Genomic DNA, 19,161 nt, shown 5'->3' with positions numbered 1-19,161 from the left:
ATTTAGCAACAGCGGAATGAATGCTGTCACCGAGGAGGGATGTAAACAGTAACAACAATGACGTGTCCAAACTCTCTGGGCAAGTAATAGGGACGCAGACTTACAGCCAACAGTTCGATGTCCCTGCAGCAAGTGGAGATTTTGACTTTTACATGTCCAGAGTTACACCACCTTGTATTCACATAGAGAGCAAGTGAAACATATACAGTATATGAAAAAAACAGTTATAATGCAATATCAGTAAGCAGGGAGAAATACAGTGCATCCAGAAAGTATTCACAGCGCATCACTTATTCCACATTTTGTTATGTCACAGCCTTATTCCAAAATGGATTAAATTCATTTTTTTCCTCAGAATTCTACACACAACACCCCATAATGACAACGTGAAAAAAGTTTACTTGAGATTTTCGCAAATTTATTAAAAATAAAACAATTGAGAAAGCACATGTACATAAGTATTCACAGCCTTTGACATGAAGCTCAAAATTGAGCTCAGGTGCATCCTGTTTCCCCTGATCATCCTTGAGATGTTTCTGCAGCTTCATTGGAGTCCATCTGTGGTTAATTCAGTTGGTTGGACATGATTTGGAAAGGCACACACCTGTCTATATAAGGTCCCACAGTTGACAGTTCATGTCAGAGCACAAACCAAGCATGAAGTCAAAGGAATTGTCTGTAGACCTCCGAGACAGGATTGTCTCGAGGCACAAATCTGGGGAAGGTTACAGAAAAATTTCTGCTGCTTTGAAGGTCCCAATGAGCACAGTGGCCTCCATCATCTGTAAGTGGAAGAAGTTCAAAACCACCAGGACTCTTCCTAGAGCTGGCAGGCCATCTAAACTGAGCGATCGGGGGAGAAGGGCCTTGGTCAGGGAGGTGACCAAGAACCTGATGGTCACTCTGTCAGAGCTCCAGAGGTCCTCTGTGGAGAGAGGAGAACCTTCCAGAAGGACAACCATCTCTGTAGCAATCCACCAATCAGGCCTGTATGGTAGAGTGGCCAGACGGAAGCCACTCCTTAGTAAAAGGCACATGGCAGCTCACCTGGAGTTTGTCAAAAGGCACCTGAAGGACTCTCAGACCATGAGAAAGAAAATTCTCTGGTCTGATGAGACAAAGATTAAATACTCTTTGGTGTGAATGCCAGGCGTCACGTTTGGAGGAAACCAGGCACCGCTCATCACCAGGCCAATACCATCCCTACAGTGAAGCATGGTGGTGGCAGCATCATACTGTGGGGATGTTTTTCAGCGGCAGGGACTGGGAGACTAGTCAGGATAAAGGGAAAGATGACTGCAGCAATGTACAGAGACATCCTGGATGAAAACCTGCTCCAGAGCGCTCTTGACCTCAGACTGGGGCGACGGTTCATCTTTCAGCAGGACAACGACCCTAAGCACACAGCCAAGATATCAAAGGAGTGGCTTCAGGACAACTCTGTGAATGTCCTTGAGTGGCCCAGCCAGAGCCCAGACTTGAATCCAATTGAACATCTCTGGAGATCTTAAAATGGCTGTGCACCGACGCTTCCCATCCAATCTGATGGAGCTTGAGAGGTGCTGCAAAGAGGAATGGGCAACACTGGCCAAGGACAGGTGTGCCAAGCTTGTGGCATCATATTCAAAAAGACTTGAGGCTGTAATTGCTGCCAAAGGTGCATCGACAAAGTATTGAGCAAAGGCTGTGAATACTTATGGACATGGGATTTCTCAGTTTTTTTATTTTTAATAAATCTGCAAAAACCTCAAGTAAACTTTTTTCACGTTGTCATTATGGGGTGTTGTGTGTAGAATTCTGAGGAAAAAAATGAATTTAATCCATTTTGGAATAAGGCTGTAACATAACAAAATGTGGAAAAAGTGATGTGCTGTGAATACTTTCTGGATGCACTGTGTATTATAGCGTCCCCGCTAGGTGGAATCCCAGGGGTGAAAGGGACTGTTGGGTCGATCGAGGGAGAGCGAGAACGGCGAGGAGGACTGACATTGGGGGTATGATTGACGGAAAAAGGAAGGGAAGGGGGCGGCACCCTGAACAGAGGGGCGGGGGGCGGAGACAGGGCTGGATTTTTTTTTCCGGTTGGTTCGAGTGGGAGGGCTGTGTGGGATGTGAAGGAGATGATTCTTGTGAAATCAGCGGGTTTGTTTTTGTCTTTTTTGGGGTTCATTAATGGTTCGTTAACAATAAGAGATTCATAGATAACTGCAAATAGTTCAAATTCAAAGTCGTTCGTTTTTACTGTTCCAGTATGCTGTTCTGCGATTCCTACTTCGTCCTTCTGTGTTTCTTGTTGAGGTCGCCACAATATTATACAAAACCAGACAAGAAGATTAAAAACTGCAACAATCACCCTCACCAGCACATAATAACCCCCTATACATGTTAATGAAAATATATACGGTAGAAAACAATTAGATTTTCTAAACAAATGCTTTCACGTACTGTACGTGACTAAACTCTTCTTGAAAAGGGGCACCAGAGTGAAAAAAACACTTCATTTTATTTTTATTACTGGTGTTATTTATTAAATGATCCTGTACCAAAATTAACGTCATTTACAGGCTTGATTACATGTAATTTCTTCCATAGAAAAGAATTCCATATTTAGTCACTGCGTGTGCGGATTTTGCATGATTTTACAATGGCAGTGTCGCACGTCAGGGTTGACCTCGAATAAGTGTGTAACCGAATATTTCCTGCGATGGACTCCTACCCCATCCAGGGTGGGATTCCGTCTCCCACTCAAAACTGCATTGAATGGCAGCGGATACCCTTGACCTTGAACTGGGACGCTGGATAGAAAGTGTCGTTTTTGCAAGCGCATTACAGTAACACAGAAACGAGATGTCTCGACTAGATTAGCATTTTGTCCGTTACAGTCTATCCAATTCAATACAACCTGCGTTATTTCTTTTAAAATGGGCATTATCAAAATAAAATTCCTAAAACACCGCTTGTTTTTCGAGGAATAAATACATCATTCGCCGAAAACTAGCATTAAAGCCAGATCGGCTGTCGTGGAGTCCACGTGATCATCGCTTCCAGTCGCCATCTTGCTTAGGTTTTGTGCTGCGCAGCCGCTGTGCTGTCCAAGACCTCGTGAGGTCACCTAGAGGACTGACCAAAGCGGAGTACTGTACATGTAAACGGAATCATGCCTGAAGACTGGGACAAGGACGTGTATCCAAAGGCACCGCGACGCACACCGGTCGTGGACAAACAGACCGCGCTTCCGAACCCGCTCGATTTCATAAGCAGGTTATTTTACTACACCGTGGATTTGCCAGTCACTACCGTGCGAGGTGAGCCGACAGCCGGGGAACAGTATAGGTGAGCCCGAGGCTGCAGTGTAGGCCCGGGCCATCTGAGGGTTACAACGAAACAGCTGATAAAATGAAGGAAAATGCACTTAGCTGTAACTAAACTGAATGACGAGCTGCTCATGTTTATTTGTCGAATATAGTACATGACTTTTATATGGTAAGAAAACTGTAATGACATTCAGTACATTTTATGCAGAGTTAACCAGTTCCACGTTTTTTGTTGCTAATTACATTTTTGCCGTAAGTTTCATTGATCTGCTATTTAAAACTAAGATCCCGTTATTATGTTTTTCCTTAATTAGCCGCCAAACAATAATGAGATGCAGAATGAGCTAATGGTGACCAGCTAGCCAGTGTCTGTCATACAGTACAGTGTATGAAAATGAAAACAGGTGAAGGTCTCTAATGATGAGCTGCTCAGGTCCGCGAAACATTTGGTGGTGCACTTAGAGAAAAGTAAATCAGCAGTTTTGGAAATGTCTGCTGTGGTAGAATGAAAGCAGCAAGGAGCAGTGGAATTAAATGAAAGGTTTAACTAACAACAAGAATCATCTTCTGATTAAGGAACTAGTTGGAGTGAAACTGGTATGAATTTGAAACCCTGACCTAGCTAGTCATCTTTTGACTCCCTGCAAATCTTATTTTTGTTTGACTGCAATTTAAGGGTGGAAAAACAGTAACTCAGAGGACTGAATCTTAAAAAACAAATTAAATGAAGGGAAAACAGCAGAGATTGGACACTGGTAAAGAAAGCATCAGGAAGGAAAACCTTAAGCTACCGTGGCCCTACAGAATTACCCACCCCTGGTCAAGTGGGTAGCACTGTTTCAAGAATCCAACAGTTTGGGGTTGAACCCTCACGCCTGTTTGTTATCCATGTGCTGTCTGCATGTTCTCTGTTAGCCTGAGTCGATTTTTCCTCCCATCCCCATGCAATTGAGAGTATGGCTGTGAGTGTGTGAGCCCTCTGACGGGGCCAAGTCTTGCTTTGTGCCTAGTAAATACACCCACTGAGCAAATTCGTAAGACCACTATCCTAATACTGGGTAGGACCTCCTTTTACTGTCAAAACAGCCTTCCTTCTTCATAGCATGGATTCCACAAGATGCTGGAAACATTCCTTTGAGATTTTGTTCCATGTTGACTTGATTGCATCACACAATCTGTCAGCTGCACATTCATGCTGTGAATCTCCCATTCTACCACATCCTAAAGATATTCTGGCGACTGGGAAGGCCACTGCAGAGCTCCTTGTTAAGTTCATATGACCAGTTTGAGATGACTTTTACTTTGTGACATGGTGCATTATTGTGTTGGAAGTCACCATTAGAAAATGGGGAAATTGTGGCTATGAAGGGCTGCACATGGTCAGCACCAATACCCGGATAGGCCATGGCATTCAAGCAATGAGTGATTGGTATTAATGGTATCAGGTCAAGAGTCTGGGTGTCATCCTCGACAGTACTCTATCTTTCCAATCTCACATTAATAACATCACCCGGTCTGCTTACTTCCACCTACAGTGCATCCAGAAAGTATTCACAGCGCGTCACTTTTTCCACATTTTGTTATGTTACAGCCTTATTCCAAAATGGATTAAATTAGTTTTTTTCCTCAGAATTCTACACACAACACCCCATAATGACAACGTGAAAAAAGTTTACTTGAGGTTTTTGCAAATTTATTAAAAATAAAAAAACTGAGAAATCCCATGTACATAAGTATTCACAGCCTTTGCTCAATACTTTGTCGATGCACCTTTGGCAGCAATTACAGCCTCAAGTCTTTTTGAATATGATGCCACAAGCTTGGCACACCTATCCTTGGCCAGTTTCGCCCATTCCTCTTTGCAGCACCTCTCAAGCTCCATCAGGTTGGATGTTAAGCGTCGGTGCACAGCCATTTTAAGATCTCTCCAGAGATGTTCAATCGGATTCAAGTCTGGGCTCTGGCTGAACCACTCAAGGACATTCACAGAGTTGTCCTGAAGCCACTCCTTTGATATCTTGGCTGTGTTCTTAGGGTCGTTGTCCTGCTGAAAGATGAACCGTTGCCCCAGTCTGAGGTCAAGAGCGCTCTGGAGCAGGTTTTCATCCAGGATGTCTCTGTACATTGCTGCAGTCATCTTTCCCTTTATCCTGACTAGTCTCCCAGTTCCTGCCACTGAAAAACATCCCCACAGCATGATGCTGCCACCACCATGCTTCACCGTAGGGATGGTATTGGCCTGGTGATGAGCGGTGCCTGGTTTCCTCCAAACGTGACGCCTGGCATTCACACCAAAGAGTTCAAGCTTTGCCTCATCAGACCAGAGAATTTTCTTTCTCATGGTCTGAGAGTCCTTCATGTGCCTTTTGGCAAACTCCAGGTGGGCTGCCATGTGCCTTTTACTAAGGAGTGGCTTCTGTCTGGCCACTCTACCATACAGGCCTGATTGGTGGATTGCTGCAGAGATGGTTGTCCTTCTGGAAGGTTCTCCTCTCTCCACAGAGGACCTCTGGAGCTCCGACAGAGTGACCATCGGGTTCTTGGTTACCTCCCTGACTAAGGCCCTTCTCCCCCGATCGCTCAGTTTAGATGGCCGGCCAGCTCTAGGAAGAGTCCTGGTGGTTTGGAACTTCTTCCACTTGTGGATGATGGAGGCCACTTTGCTCATTGGGACCTTCAAAGCAGCAGAAATTTTTCTGTAACCTTCCCCAGATTTGTGCCTCGAGACAATCCTGTCTCGGAGGTCTACAGACATGGCGCATGACCCTGTTAGACAGGTGGGCAGTTCATCCCATGCAAGACACTTGAATAAAATAAGGCTCTGTAAAGTTAAACTTTCTTTTGTTGTCTTTCTCCTTCTGTCATTTAATGTGAAGTGTTCTTCCTTCAACGTGGGCACAGTGTTATTCTAATTATATGTAATTTGCATTCAAACAGGTAGCTGAGAGCAGAGTACGGCATGATAAGCACTCACCGTGCAGACAAAAATAATAGAAACACCTGCCAATGTTATTATAATTAAAGCCTGATAACTAGTAAGATGGGCGGTGTGGTGGCACAGTGCTAGCGCCGTGGTAAGAACACCGGAGTTCGCCTCCCGGGACCTCCTTGCGTGGAGTTTGCCTGTTATCTCCATCTCTGTGTTGGTTTCTTCCCACAGTCCAAAGAAATGCAGGTTAGGCGAATTGGTGACACTAAAGTGTGTGCTTGGTGTGTGGTTGTGCACCCTGCGATGGACTGGCACCCTGTCCAGGGTTTGTCCCCTGCCTTGTTCCCTATGCTAGCTGGGAAAGGCTCCAGCAGACCCCCGCGACCTGGTTCAGGACATAGCAGGTTAGGAAATGATTGATACGAGGGGTGTTCGATAATTTATTTGCCGGAGTATGAGCAAAATAGCAAGCATATTGAAACAAGTCTGTGCATTTTGTGACACGTCTCAAGGTTGTGGCTTAGTGCGAGTCTTACCTTCCAAGAGACAAGATGTCAGGAGAGTCCTTGTGCGAATTAAGTAAGAAAATTCTAGATTTGGAGCAATGTTCAGTGGTAAAATTGCCTACAAAAGAAGGGAAAAAGTCAAAGGAGATCCATGAACGTGTGACTGCGGTTTATGGCGAGTCTGTCCCATCATCCTACAATGTAACATTTTCGAGTAAGCAGTTGAAGTGGAATAGAGAGTCCATTGATGATGACCCTCACACTGGACGGCCTGTGGAAGCAAACGTCCACAGAAATGTGCAAGAAAGTCAAGGATTTAATTTTGTCAGACAGACAAATGAACGTTTCCCCGAATAGCTGAAGAAACGAGCATCTGTACGGCAGGTACAGTTTGGTAAATAATTCATGAAAAGTTGGGCATGTCAAATTTCAATACAAGACGGGCTTCAAGAATGCTGACACCATGTCAGAAGGCCACAAGGCTCCAGTGCTGTCAGGATAAGTTGGAGATGCTCCATGAGGGCCAATTGAATTTTTTTTCATCGTTTGGTGACTGGAAATGAGAGTTGGGTCTTATCACAGAGATCCCGAGTCCAAAATGGAGCCCGTGCAGTGGAAGCACAAGTCATCCCCCACCCCAAATAAGTTCAAGACCGAAAAATGTGCAGGCAAAGTCATGGCAACTGTGTTCTGGAATATTGAAGGACATTTGCATCTGGTGTACATTACATGCCACACAAGACAACCATAAATGGGGGGGGGGTTATGCCAACACAATGATCGCTTTGCGGGAGTCAATCAAGGAGAAAAGATGAGGAAAACTTGGAGGAGGTGTGCTTGTCCTTCACGACAAGGCGACGGTTCACATGTCACGTCAATCACAGGTTGCCATCCGAGTATGTGGGCTCCAGCAGCTGAACCTTCCAACCTACAGTCCTGATGTGGCTCCCTCAGATTATTTCCTGTTCCGAGTTTTGAAGAACCCTCTCCGTGTACAGCAGGTTTCAAGTGATGAAGACGTCAAGGCAGCTGTGATGTCCTGGTTTGAAGGTCCAACAGAATGGGTTAAAGTCATTGTGGGAAAAGTGGATGAAGTGTATGGAGTTATCAGTGGAATGTATTGAAAAATAAAACTTTTTTTTTGAAAACTCCTCTCTTTCCTACTGAGCTAGATAAATTATTGAATGCCCCTCTTAACTAGTAAGGCCAGCCTTCACCTGCAGAACAGCTTCAGACCTTCTTGGAAGGCTGTCATCCAAATTGTGAACTTTGTATTCTGGGAGATGTTGCACCAGAAGAAAACCCTGCAGTTACGTGAATGACGAAGGAAGTGGAACTCTGCCTGGCGCTCTTCACTCCAGAACTTCACATAAAGGTTCAGCGATGGGGAATGCCATGCAAGGTGTCCAAGTTCATCCTGGAGTTGAAGAACCCACCCTTGAGTTAATTTAGCACTACGTATGGAGGGACAAGGGCTGTCAGATCGAATTTCACTCTTTAGATATATTTCAAATCTTTAGGAAAAAGTTCTTACTCAAAGGCAAGCGCAGACATTCAATTGTGAAAGAACCTTCTATTATTTTACCTCACGCTAATTTCGGCATTGTGTTACTCCAGGCACTCTGTGCTGTGGTACTCCAGTACTTTTTGCAGCAATGGCCATGTTTTATCATTATTAATGGTTAGTTTGTATTGTCATTGATAAAATGGACACCCCACTGCTCCGCTATTTAGTTAATGGTGCTCGAACAACTGATTTTCTCTCCATTTCCCTAAAAGTATCGTTTTTGCTCCTGAGCCTGTTCCGCTGTACTCTTGAACCTGAGACCCCTGGTTTGCTGCTGTTTTACATTAACACCATTACGCATTCATCGTAACAAACAGCACTAGTACCTGTGGTACCTCTTGAAGACCTGTAGTTGAATTAGATTTTTATTTTAGAGCAGGGTGCTGCTCGAGTGATGAGGTGGGGGTCCAGTGGTCAAAGAATAACACACACACACACTTGATTGACCTTCCACAAGTTGCTTTATTTTTTATTTTTTAAACTGTAACCTGTGATTTGTTTTAAAATTTTGGTGTTATTTTTTTTTTACTTAGAAGCAGTAGCTGTAGCCGGTACTTGGATGGGAGACCATCAAGGAAAAGCTTGGGTTGCTACTAGAAGAGGTGTTGGTTAGACGAGCGGGAGGCGCTTACCCTGAGGGCTGAGTGTGGATCCCAATGCCCCAGTGCTGTAAAAATGGCTCTGTCCTTCGAATGAGACGTAAAACCGAGGTCCTGACTCCGTGTGGTCATAAAAGATCCCTGGGAATCCTTTGTCAAGAGTAGGGTATACCCTGATGTCCAGGCCAAATTGCCCTCCATGGCCTGGTCATTCTGTACCCCTAATCATCCCCTATCGCTCTCTCACCACTTCACCAACGATCAACTCATGTGTGGTGATGTGTACTGGCACAGAAATGGCTGTTGTTGCATCATCCAGGTGGATGCTTCACAGTAGTGGTGATTGAAGTAACTCCTCACTCAAAGAAGCACTTTGAAAACTGTTATATACAGTGCATCTGGAAAGTATTCACAGATGAACCGTCGCCCCAGTCTGAGGTCAATAGCGCTCTGGAGCTTGCTGCAGTCATCTTTCCCTTTATCCTGACTAGTCTCCCAGTCCCTGCCGCTGAAAAACATCTCCACAGCATGATGCTGCCACCACCATGCTTCACTGTAGGGATGGTATTGGCCTGGTGATGAGCGGTGCCTGGTTTCCTCCAAACGTGACGCCTGACATTCACACCAAAGAGTTCAATCTTTGTCTCATCAGACCAGAGAATTTTCTTTCTCATGGTCTGAGAGTCCTTCAGGTGCCTTTTGGCAAACTCCAGGTGGGCTGCCATGTGCCTTTTACTAAGGAGTGGCTTCCGTCTGGCCACTCTACCATACAGGCCTGATTGGTGGATTGCTGCAGAGATGGTTGTCCTTATGGAAGTTTCTCCTCTCTCCACAGAGGACCTCTGGCGCTCTGACAGAGTGACCATCGGGTTCTTGGTCACCTCCCTGACTAAGGCCCTTCTCCCCTGATCGCTCAGTTTACATGGCTGGCCAGCTCTACGAAGAGTCCTGGTGGTTACGAACTTCTTCCACTTACGGATGATGGAGGCCACTGTGCTCATTGGGACCTTCAAAGCAGCAGAAATTTTTCTGTAACCTTCCCCAGATTTGTGCCTCGAGACAATCCTGTCTCGGAGGTCTACAGACAATTCCTTTTGACTTCATGCTTGGTTTGTGCTCTGACATGAACTGTCAACTGTGGGACCTTCTATAGACAGGTGTGTGCCTTTCCAAATCATGTCCAGTCAACTGAATTTACCACAGGTGGACTCCAATGAAGCTGCAGAAACATCTCAAGGATGATCAGGGGAAACAGGATGCACCTGAGCTCAATTTCGAGCTTCATGGCAAAGGCTGTGAATACTTATGTGCATGGGCTTTCTCAATTTTTTTATTTTTAATAAATTTGCAAAATCTCAAGTAAATTTTTTTCACGTTGTCATTATGGGGTGTTGTGTGTAGAATTCTGAGGAAAAAAATGAATTTAATCCATTTTGGAATAAGGCTGTAACATAACAAAATGTTGAAAAAGTGATGCGCTGTGAATACTTTCCAGATGCAGTGTAAATGTAAAGAATTATTATTATTAGAATTTTTGGGTTTTCTTCACACAAAGAACCACAGACACATGGAGTTAGTAGTGTGGTGGAGAGCTGGACTTTCAAATCTCAATTTAATGTTATTTTAGACAGTTTCTGTGAATGGGATGGATGACCTGGTTGGGCTGAATAGCCTTTCCTCATCTCAACTTTGGACGAGACCAGACCATTCATGCCATCATGGACATAACCAGATGAAGGCTAAGGGTCTGACACATTGCTTTCCAAACTTTGTTTTCATTTCTATATTTGTTAGAAGCCCTGTAACTCGTCCTAACCACATGTAGAGTAGGCGAGGAGTAAACCAGCCAGACAAGAGAGCCGTAGACATGTAGAATATGTGACCCAAGTAGTCTGGTGGACAGTAGGACTTCAGGGACCTTAAAAAAAAAAAGAACTCAACTTGATGTTATGTTGGAAGAAATCAGTGGGCAGGATTGGCAGGCTTTGTTGGGCTGAATGGCCTGTTCTTGTGTAAATCTTTGTAATGCTCTAAAATTCTGTAGGCACGTTTCCACTTCACAATTGTCTGTCATGAGCTGTGATTGTTTTGTTCTTTCTCTTTATTTTTACTGTTTTGTTTTGTGGTACTGAGATTGGGGGAGGCACTTCAACCTTTCACACCATAATAGTCTGAAATGAATCTTCTTCTCACCTAAAATACAGACTGGATAGACCATCAACATCAAAAGAACAAATTCTACTATTACCATCAGCAGTTCCGCCGCGTTCCGGACCTGACCGAATGCCAGGTTGGAGACCACCTGTGCTGCTTTGAGGCAGAGATGCAGTGGAGTCGAGACTAGTAAGTACCAGTCAGCTGACCTACGCCTGTGCCTTTGGTGGTTTCTTAAGCAGGTTTGACAACTTTACAACTGAGGATCAGTAGAGTGAGTTATTTGCTTTTATGTATTTACTTGACGAGAGGCATGGTGGTGCACGGTGGTTATCCAGCACCCCACATGTGAATGTCACACCCAGTCATTGTCATTGTGGGGTTTGCACCACATGTTTGGGGACACATATTCCCAGACTAGTGTTGGATCAGTATTCAAATTTTGACTTTGGTATGAATACTAGCTTTCTGACCCCAGTACGGCCACCAAAACGGTTCCTATGCAAGCAACAGATAACTCCAAAATCCCCAGACCACCAAACCCACCACCATCGCCCCTCATATTTCTCCAGCCTCTGTGGTGCACCACAAAATTGCTCTCTTTTCTGGTGAGCTGCTGTATTGTGCCACACTATGTGTGGCTTCATGTTTGATAGCCGTGAAGTCCTGATTGTGTCGAAGTAATGTGTCCCCCATGATGTCCAGATTGTACTGAAGCAATGGGGGCAGGGGGTCAATCCGTAGAGTTCTGATTGCATCGAAGTGTGTACCGTATATACTCGAATATAAGCCGAGTTTTTCAGCACCCAAAATGTGCTGAAAAACGTCACCCTCGGCTTATATTCGAGTCGAGTCCCGCTGCCCCCCACCAACCCAACAGAAAGGGAGAGTGTACAGTACACACGCACACACAAACAAGAGAGAGGGAGAGAGACACACGCGCCCCGAGAGAGAGAGAGACGGATGGACGGATGGACGCACGCGAGAGAGAGACGACAGACAGACAGACTCGTGCGCTATTGTTTTTGTTGACCCTTTTCTCCACTTACAGAGCTAGTTTACTGTTTTTCTTTGAAATAAATACTCAAAAACATTTAACCTACTGATGCCTCAATTAATTTACGGTAATTTTATTGGTATTTATCTTGATTATTGAAACTTACCAGTAGCTGCTGCATTTCCCACCCTAGGCTTATACTCGAGTCAATAAGTTTTTCCAGTTTTTGTAGGTAAAATTAGGTACCTCCGCTTATAATCGGGTCGGCTTATACTCGAGTATATACGGTACTTTCGTTTGATGAAGTCTAACATGTTTTTCCACTACTGCAATAGTAAGTATTGAGGAAGTTGATGGGGGTTCAGGGTATTGATAGGAAAGCCGACGTTAACTTCCAGTACCGAAAAATCCCCAAATGCTGGTAACCGTATCATTTTAAAATTTGGGATTTTTTGTACTTTTCTAGCACTGGTACAGTATACCGCGCAACCCAATCCCAGACACATGGATATAAGGTTAACTGTCTACTCTTAATTTGATCCTGTATGTGTGTGTTTGTGGATAAGTGGAACTTGAAATGCACCGACATGCCATCAATGGGGTTGGGGTTTGTGGTGGTGCCCTGTGGCTGGAGCCTTTGCAGCACAGGATTTTGCTGCCATTCACTACACCCTTTTTTTTTACGGGTCGTCTCCAGACATGCATTCTTAGTTTCAGACTCACGCCAGATTCCTCAACTAGCAATTAGTTCAGTTTCTGCTTCCCCTTTCACTTCAATGCATTCCACAACATTTCTACGTTTTTGCCAAAGTCAAGGCAAAGAGAATTCAGTGGGGTTTGCTCATCGCTGCTCTTTACTGTGTGACCTGTGCAAGTCATTTAACCTGCCAGTTCTTACTTGTAGTCTGTGTTTAAAAGTGCAAAGGGCCTTGAGATGGTATTCAATATCAAGAGAATATTAAAATTAAACAGAGGCGTCTTTTTTTTTTTACTGAACGCTTTGCAGGGAGTCTTTGTCGAGAGGTTTGCTTACCTTGGCAGTGACATTCATGAAGTCAGTAGACGGATTGGGAGAGCATGTGGGGTCATGACGTCGCTGGAAAGGGGTGTGTGGCGTTCCCGATATCTCTGCAAAAGGACGAAGGTCCAAGTCTTTAGAGTCCTGGTGCTTCTTGCCTTGCTATATGGTTGTGAGACATGGATGCTATCCAGTGGCCTGAGATGAAGACTGGACTCCTTTGGTACTGTGTCTCTTTGGAGAATCCTTGGGCCCCGCTGGTTTGACTTTGTGTTGCTCATGGAGTCCTGAATGAGGCACATGACCTGCATTGAGAGGGAGCGTCAGTTACGGCACTACGGCCATGTGGTGCGTTTCCCCGAGGGTGATCCAGCTCGTAAGATCCTCATTGTTGGGGACCAGAGTGGCTGGACCAGGCCAAGGGGTCGCCCACGTAACACCTGGCTGCGGCAGATAGAGGGTCATTTCCAGAGGGTGGGACTGGACCACGTGTTTGCCTGGGGGGTTGCCAACCAGGATGCTGAGTTGTTTCGTCGTGTAGTGGGTGCATGCTCCCCAACTTGACTTGACTTGCTTTGCAGGACCATCACCTCACCATTAAAAGTTTTGGTGGTTTATGCCAGACCCCATTGTGAAATGTATATCTGTAACTCTTACTTATTGATGCCTATATGACATCCCTGAATTTTGCTTTCATTTTAGCAAAGTCGACCAAGAGATTGTGAAGGTGATGCAAGAGCGGATGCAGGCCTGCCAGCAGAGAGAAGGGGAGAGCTACATGCAGAACTGCGCCAAGGAGATTCAGCAGTTTCAGCAGGTTGCAGCCGCCTACCAGTCGAGATGTAAGTAACTCCTCTGGGTTTTCCTTGATGGACCCCTCTGCTCCATCGTTTAAAATTACAAACCAAACCATTCAGACGTGATTAAAGTGCACGTTGCTGACTCTCACTTGCGGGTATTTGCACACATTTCACTCACCACCATAATGTTTGGGACAATTGGCGTCTGAGGTGTTTGTGATTCCTCGGGTGGGTTTCATTGCTTCCTAAGATACCTCTTCTTGCTTCTACCTTTTGGAGTCTGTAGTCGTCATTGTTTAACGTGAGGGCAGGAGCTGTGTTAATGAAAGTCAAAAGAAGCCATTAGGAGGATGATAAACAAGAATAAAACCATCAGCGACATCTGAAAAACCTTAGGATGACCTAATCAAATGTCTGGAATATCATTAAGAAGACAGAATGCACTGGTGAGCTTAGTAATCACAAAGTGACTGATAGGTCAATGAAGACCTCCACTGCTGAGGACAGAAGAATCCTCACTATGGCAAAGAAAAAGACACCAAACACATTGTATCCCCTTGCCCTGCTCTATGCCTCATCACAGATTGGTGGTGGAGGTCTACAGAGGATTCCTTGGACATCATGGAGTGTTTTTTGCCCAGATGTGCAGTGTGAATGGTGGAATCTTCTCTACACCGATGTGCGCTTCTAAACGGTGGCCAACCAATTCCATTTGCCACTGGTGGACTCCCACCAAGTTGTAGAAACATCTCAAGGAGAATTAAAGCAAACAGGCCGGACCTGAGCACAATTTGGAGTAACCACAGCAAAGGGTCTCAATTTTTTTATAAGTGGAAGATTTCAATTCTTTGATTTTTTTAATACATTTTGAAACATTTCAGCAAACATGTTTTCACTTTGTCGTTACGGGTTATTGAGTGTAGATTGATAGGCAAAAATGGCAAATTTCTACTTTTAAAAATAAATCTACAACAACACAAAGTGTGCAGACGGTGAAGGGGTCTCAATGCTTTCTGAATCTGCCAGATATGCAAAAGTATTCGCCCCCTGGAAGTTTTATGTTTTATTATTCCAGTAAGTGGGCGGCACGGTGGCGCAGTGGGTAGCGCTGCTGCCTCGCAGTTGGGAGACCTGGGGACCTGGGTTCGATTCCCGGGTCGTCCCTGCGTGGAGTTTGCATGTTCTCCCCGTGTCTGCGTGGGTTTCCTCCGGGCGCTCCGGTTTCCTCCCACAGTCCAAAGACATGCAGGTTAGGTGGATTGGCAATTCTAAATTGGCCCTAGTGTGTGCTAGTGTGTGTGAGTGTGTTTGTGTGTGTCCTGCGGTGGGTTGGCACCCTGCCCAGGATTGTTTCCTGCCTTGTGCCCTGTGTTGGCTGGGATTGGCTCCAGCAGACCCCCGTGACCCTGTGTTCGGATTCAGCGGGTTGGAAAATGGATGGATGGATATTCCAGTAAGTGGATTTAATTTGACTATTTTGACACTCTTAACAACAAAAGCCTTAAAACTTAGACAATGTCCACATTGATGCAACAATCGCACCTTCGACGTTCCCAAGGCTTCCTTGTAAGTGCCATTCAGCTCCATTTAAAGTACTGGAGCAGGTTAGGCATGGTGGTAAACTCGTAAAAATGCTTCACTTTAGAATATGATTACACAAGTAAGCCCGCGATTCGCTAGCGAATCGGAAATCCAAGAATGGCAATCAGTTTCTGTTCCGTCCGATATTTGGATGGATGACATATCATGGAGGGTGGGTGCGTCTGGGGAAATGTCATTTAATTAAATAAGCATATCTGTACTAAAGCGGTTTCGTTTTGTGGAGACGTGATTCTGTTGCCTTTGCTGATGCCGACTGCTGGCAGAGTGGAGCACAGCAAGTTTAGTTTACAGGTTGTGGTGTTCGTGTGCCAGCCACTGAGTCGGGAAAGCCGCTGGGTTTGAGTCTGTGACCGTTATGTGATCTATATTACTGGCATAGTGGATTAGAGCAAGTGTAGTGAACAGGTTGTGTTGTTTGGGCGCCACCTACTGACTCTGGGAAGCCGCTGCGTTCGACTCTGGGGCGTGCGCCACTGCGCAATATGCGCCTCGGTGGGAAGCCGCTGCGTGATGAAATATCATGGAGGGTATATGCGGTGGTGTGGGCGGTCGCGTCTGGGTGGCTGTACAACCTGCCGTGCACGCTTTACCTCAGGTTTAGTTCACAGGTCGTAGGCATGGTAAAGTTTCCATTTAATTCAGTAACCCTATTTGAACTAAAGCGGTTTCTTTGTGTGGGCGCCTTCGTTCATTAAGTCTAGTTTACAGGTGGTGTTGTTTGGGCGCCACCCACTGACTCTGGGAATCTGCCGCGTTTTGGGAAGCCGCTGCGTTTGACTCCACAGGTTGTGTTGTTTGGGCGCCATCTACTGAATCTGGGAAGCCGCTGCAATTGACTCTGGGGCGGGCACCACGGCGCAGTACGCATGCTCCTCGGTGCGTCCGCTGTGCATAAATTAACTGTGGTTTAGTAAGATAGATGGGGCAAATATCTGCCATGATTGTGAAAAATTGAAAATACCAAACTTATCCTTTAAAGTATAATTTTAATGTAAAACAGACTTTATTTTTTTTCTCTTAAGAGGGCTGATTGAAAAGTAATGACACTGTCCATGTTTCTCTTTCTTGGAGGTAGACATGAGAATGCCGTGCAAGTGTTTGTGGATGGCCTACAGTACATTGATGTGTGTGAGTCTGCAGTCAGGCCGCCGTATTCTTCAGTGTCCTGCCACAGCGAGTGGAAACACCTTGTACATGTTGTCATGGCAGTGGAGGAGGAGGAGGAGGAAGAAGAAGATGATGACGTTCCTCTGAGATTATGGTAGAGGTGTGTGTTTATGTGAGGGAATTTTGTGTAAGGCTTGGGAAGAGCGCTAATGAAACTCTTGAACTGTTACAACAAGTGTATGGTCGTGCTGCTGTTGTTTCGCGTGGGTACGGATGTCAACTTTGCTAAGGCTAACAAACTGTTGCAAGAAGACAGAAGACTCGCACATCACAATCAAGGCTAAGAAATCGTGAATCTTGTCCGACATTTAAACGGTGTTCTCGCAACAGTTCGTTAGCCTTGGCAGTGTTGACACTCATGACCACTGTGGTGGATGGCCTACCAGAATGCACTCTGTCATTCACTCGCGTGTTGCTGACCTTAAACTGCTTCCACCATCGAAATATGAGCAGCATGGCTAATTGTTTCATAACTGTATGCTTGTTCAAACATTTCAAGAGTTTCATTAGTGCTCGTCCCAAGCCCAACGCAAAATTCAATCACACACCTCTGCAGTACTCTCACAGGAACGTCGTCTTCTTCATCCGCCATGACGATACGTACGAGTCTGTGCCACTCGTTGTGACAGGATGCTGAAGAATATGGTGCTCATACTGCAGGCTCACCCATGTCAATGTAGGCCTTTCACACACCTGCACAGAATTCCCATGTCTGCCTCTCCGAAACAGAAACGGAGAAGGTCTCATTACTTTTCAATCAGCCCTCGTTTTCATCCATTTTATTTGCTTGTCCACTAACTTCTAAAGTCATTTTTCCTCAACCTGACCAAAGTGCAGGTGTAACGTGATAAATTGTTTTGTGGAGTGCTTTCTACTTTTTAAAATTTTTTAATCCACATACCTTTTGAGTTCATTTTTCGGACTGCTTGCTTTACAGATGGAGACCTCGGTGTGTACGCCAGCGCCCGCAAATGTCTGATGAAACAGAAACAACGAATGATCGAAGAACGGGAGAAACAAAAGGCTGCCTGATGTGGCCCGCGCCGATCTCCCGACTAAATGACTTGGTGGTGTGAATATGTGAAAATAAAGCTGGAAATTAGGAAAATGGGCCACTGTCGCGTCTTGTTCATTTAACGGGGAACTCGCCTGACCTGAAAATGACGCAGCCTAATCCTAGGCCTTCATGTCAGCTACAATAACATCACACAGGTAAAACGACCATCCAGTTCATACATGGAGTTAAATGGGGTACTAGAAGAAGAAACTGACATCTGAATTAAAGAAAGGAACTTATCCTCTAACACAGGGGTGGGCAACATCGGTCCTGGAGGGCCACAGTGGCTGCAGGTTTTCATTCCAACCCAGTTGCTTAATTAGAAACCAACCTTTGCTAATCTCTGACAGTATTTAATTTTATGGCTTGTTAGTTTTCAATTTTAGATTCTTCTAGATGGGCGGCACGGTAGCGCTGCTGCCTCGCAGTTGGGTGATCTGGGGACCTGGGTTCGCTTCCCGGGTCCTCCCTGCGTGGAGTTTGCATGTTCTCCCCGTGTCTGCGTGAGTTTCCTCCGGGCGCTCCGGTTTCCTCCCACAGTCCAAAGACATGCAGGTTAGGTGGATTGGCATTTCTGAATTGGCCCTAGTGTGTGGTGTGTGGGTGTGTTTGTGTGTGTCCTGCGGTGGGTTGGCACCCTGCCCAGGATTGGTTCCTGCCTTGTGCCCTGTGTTGGCTGGGATTGGCTCCAGCAGACCCCCGTGACCCTGTGTTCGGATTCAGCGGGTTGGAAGATGGATGGATGGATTCTTCTAGATTTGTTTCCTTTCCAAGGATATCATCCAAACGATTTGAAGCCTACAACAGATCATTCTCAGTCTGTCACATTCTTCTCCAAAGTGTTTTATTAAACCAAATAATGCAGGATGATTCCACACAGATGTAAATGGAGATGAGTCAGATGGAGAACCCTTTGTCATTTGCATCGTATTGCTAATAAGGAGCCATTAAAAACACCGAATGCAGTTGTTTTAAGACTGATATGAGCAATTAAGGGTGGGGAGCCTAAACCAGCGAGACCACTGGACTGAAGCATCACATTGTCACTTCTCATTAAGAAATTGGGTTGGAACAAACACCTGCAGCCACTGCGGCCCACCAGGACTGGCATTGCCCACCTCTGCTCTAACGGGACAAATCTAATAAAACATTTTTAGTCGGTAATTGGGCAGGAGAAAAGCTTGTCCGTCTGCGTCATTTATTACACGTGCAGCACCGAGCTGAGGAGGGAGCGTCTCACACAGCAGTCTGTCACACCATGATGAGAATGGTCAAAACAGTAAAAGTGTGTTTTATAAGCACCTGAATTTACATAAGTGTCAATCGATGCATACATTTACTGTGGTTGCTTCATTCATTGCTTTACACGCAAATGACTTATATAAAATACTAGCTATGTAAGCCTGTGATGTAAGCCCAGGGTCCTAGAAACTATTGAAATTGTCAGAAAA

General features: G+C 45.2%; 2 protein-coding genes across 2 annotated transcripts in view; one reads left to right on the top strand and one right to left on the bottom strand.

Annotated features, from left to right (window-relative positions):
- The window catches only part of LOC114661106 (retinoic acid-induced protein 1), a 684,250-nt gene that overhangs the window by 96,369 nt on the left and 568,720 nt on the right, over window positions 1–19,161 (bottom strand).
- On the top strand, window positions 3,088–17,764 carry ndufb10 (NADH:ubiquinone oxidoreductase subunit B10). The gene is made up of 4 exons (XM_028814250.2): window positions 3,088–3,305; window positions 11,120–11,258; window positions 13,787–13,926; window positions 17,591–17,764. The coding sequence occupies exons 1-4, from the start codon at window positions 3,158–3,160 to the stop codon at window positions 17,683–17,685; spliced, it is 522 nt and encodes a 173-aa protein (XP_028670083.1). The 5' UTR covers window positions 3,088–3,157; the 3' UTR covers window positions 17,686–17,764.

The sequence above is a fragment of the Erpetoichthys calabaricus genome, chromosome 11 (genome assembly GCF_900747795.2).
Source record: "Erpetoichthys calabaricus chromosome 11, fErpCal1.3, whole genome shotgun sequence".
NCBI classification, from domain to species: Eukaryota; Metazoa; Chordata; class Cladistia; order Polypteriformes; family Polypteridae; genus Erpetoichthys; species Erpetoichthys calabaricus.
This window is presented reverse-complemented; position numbering and strand designations above follow the sequence as displayed.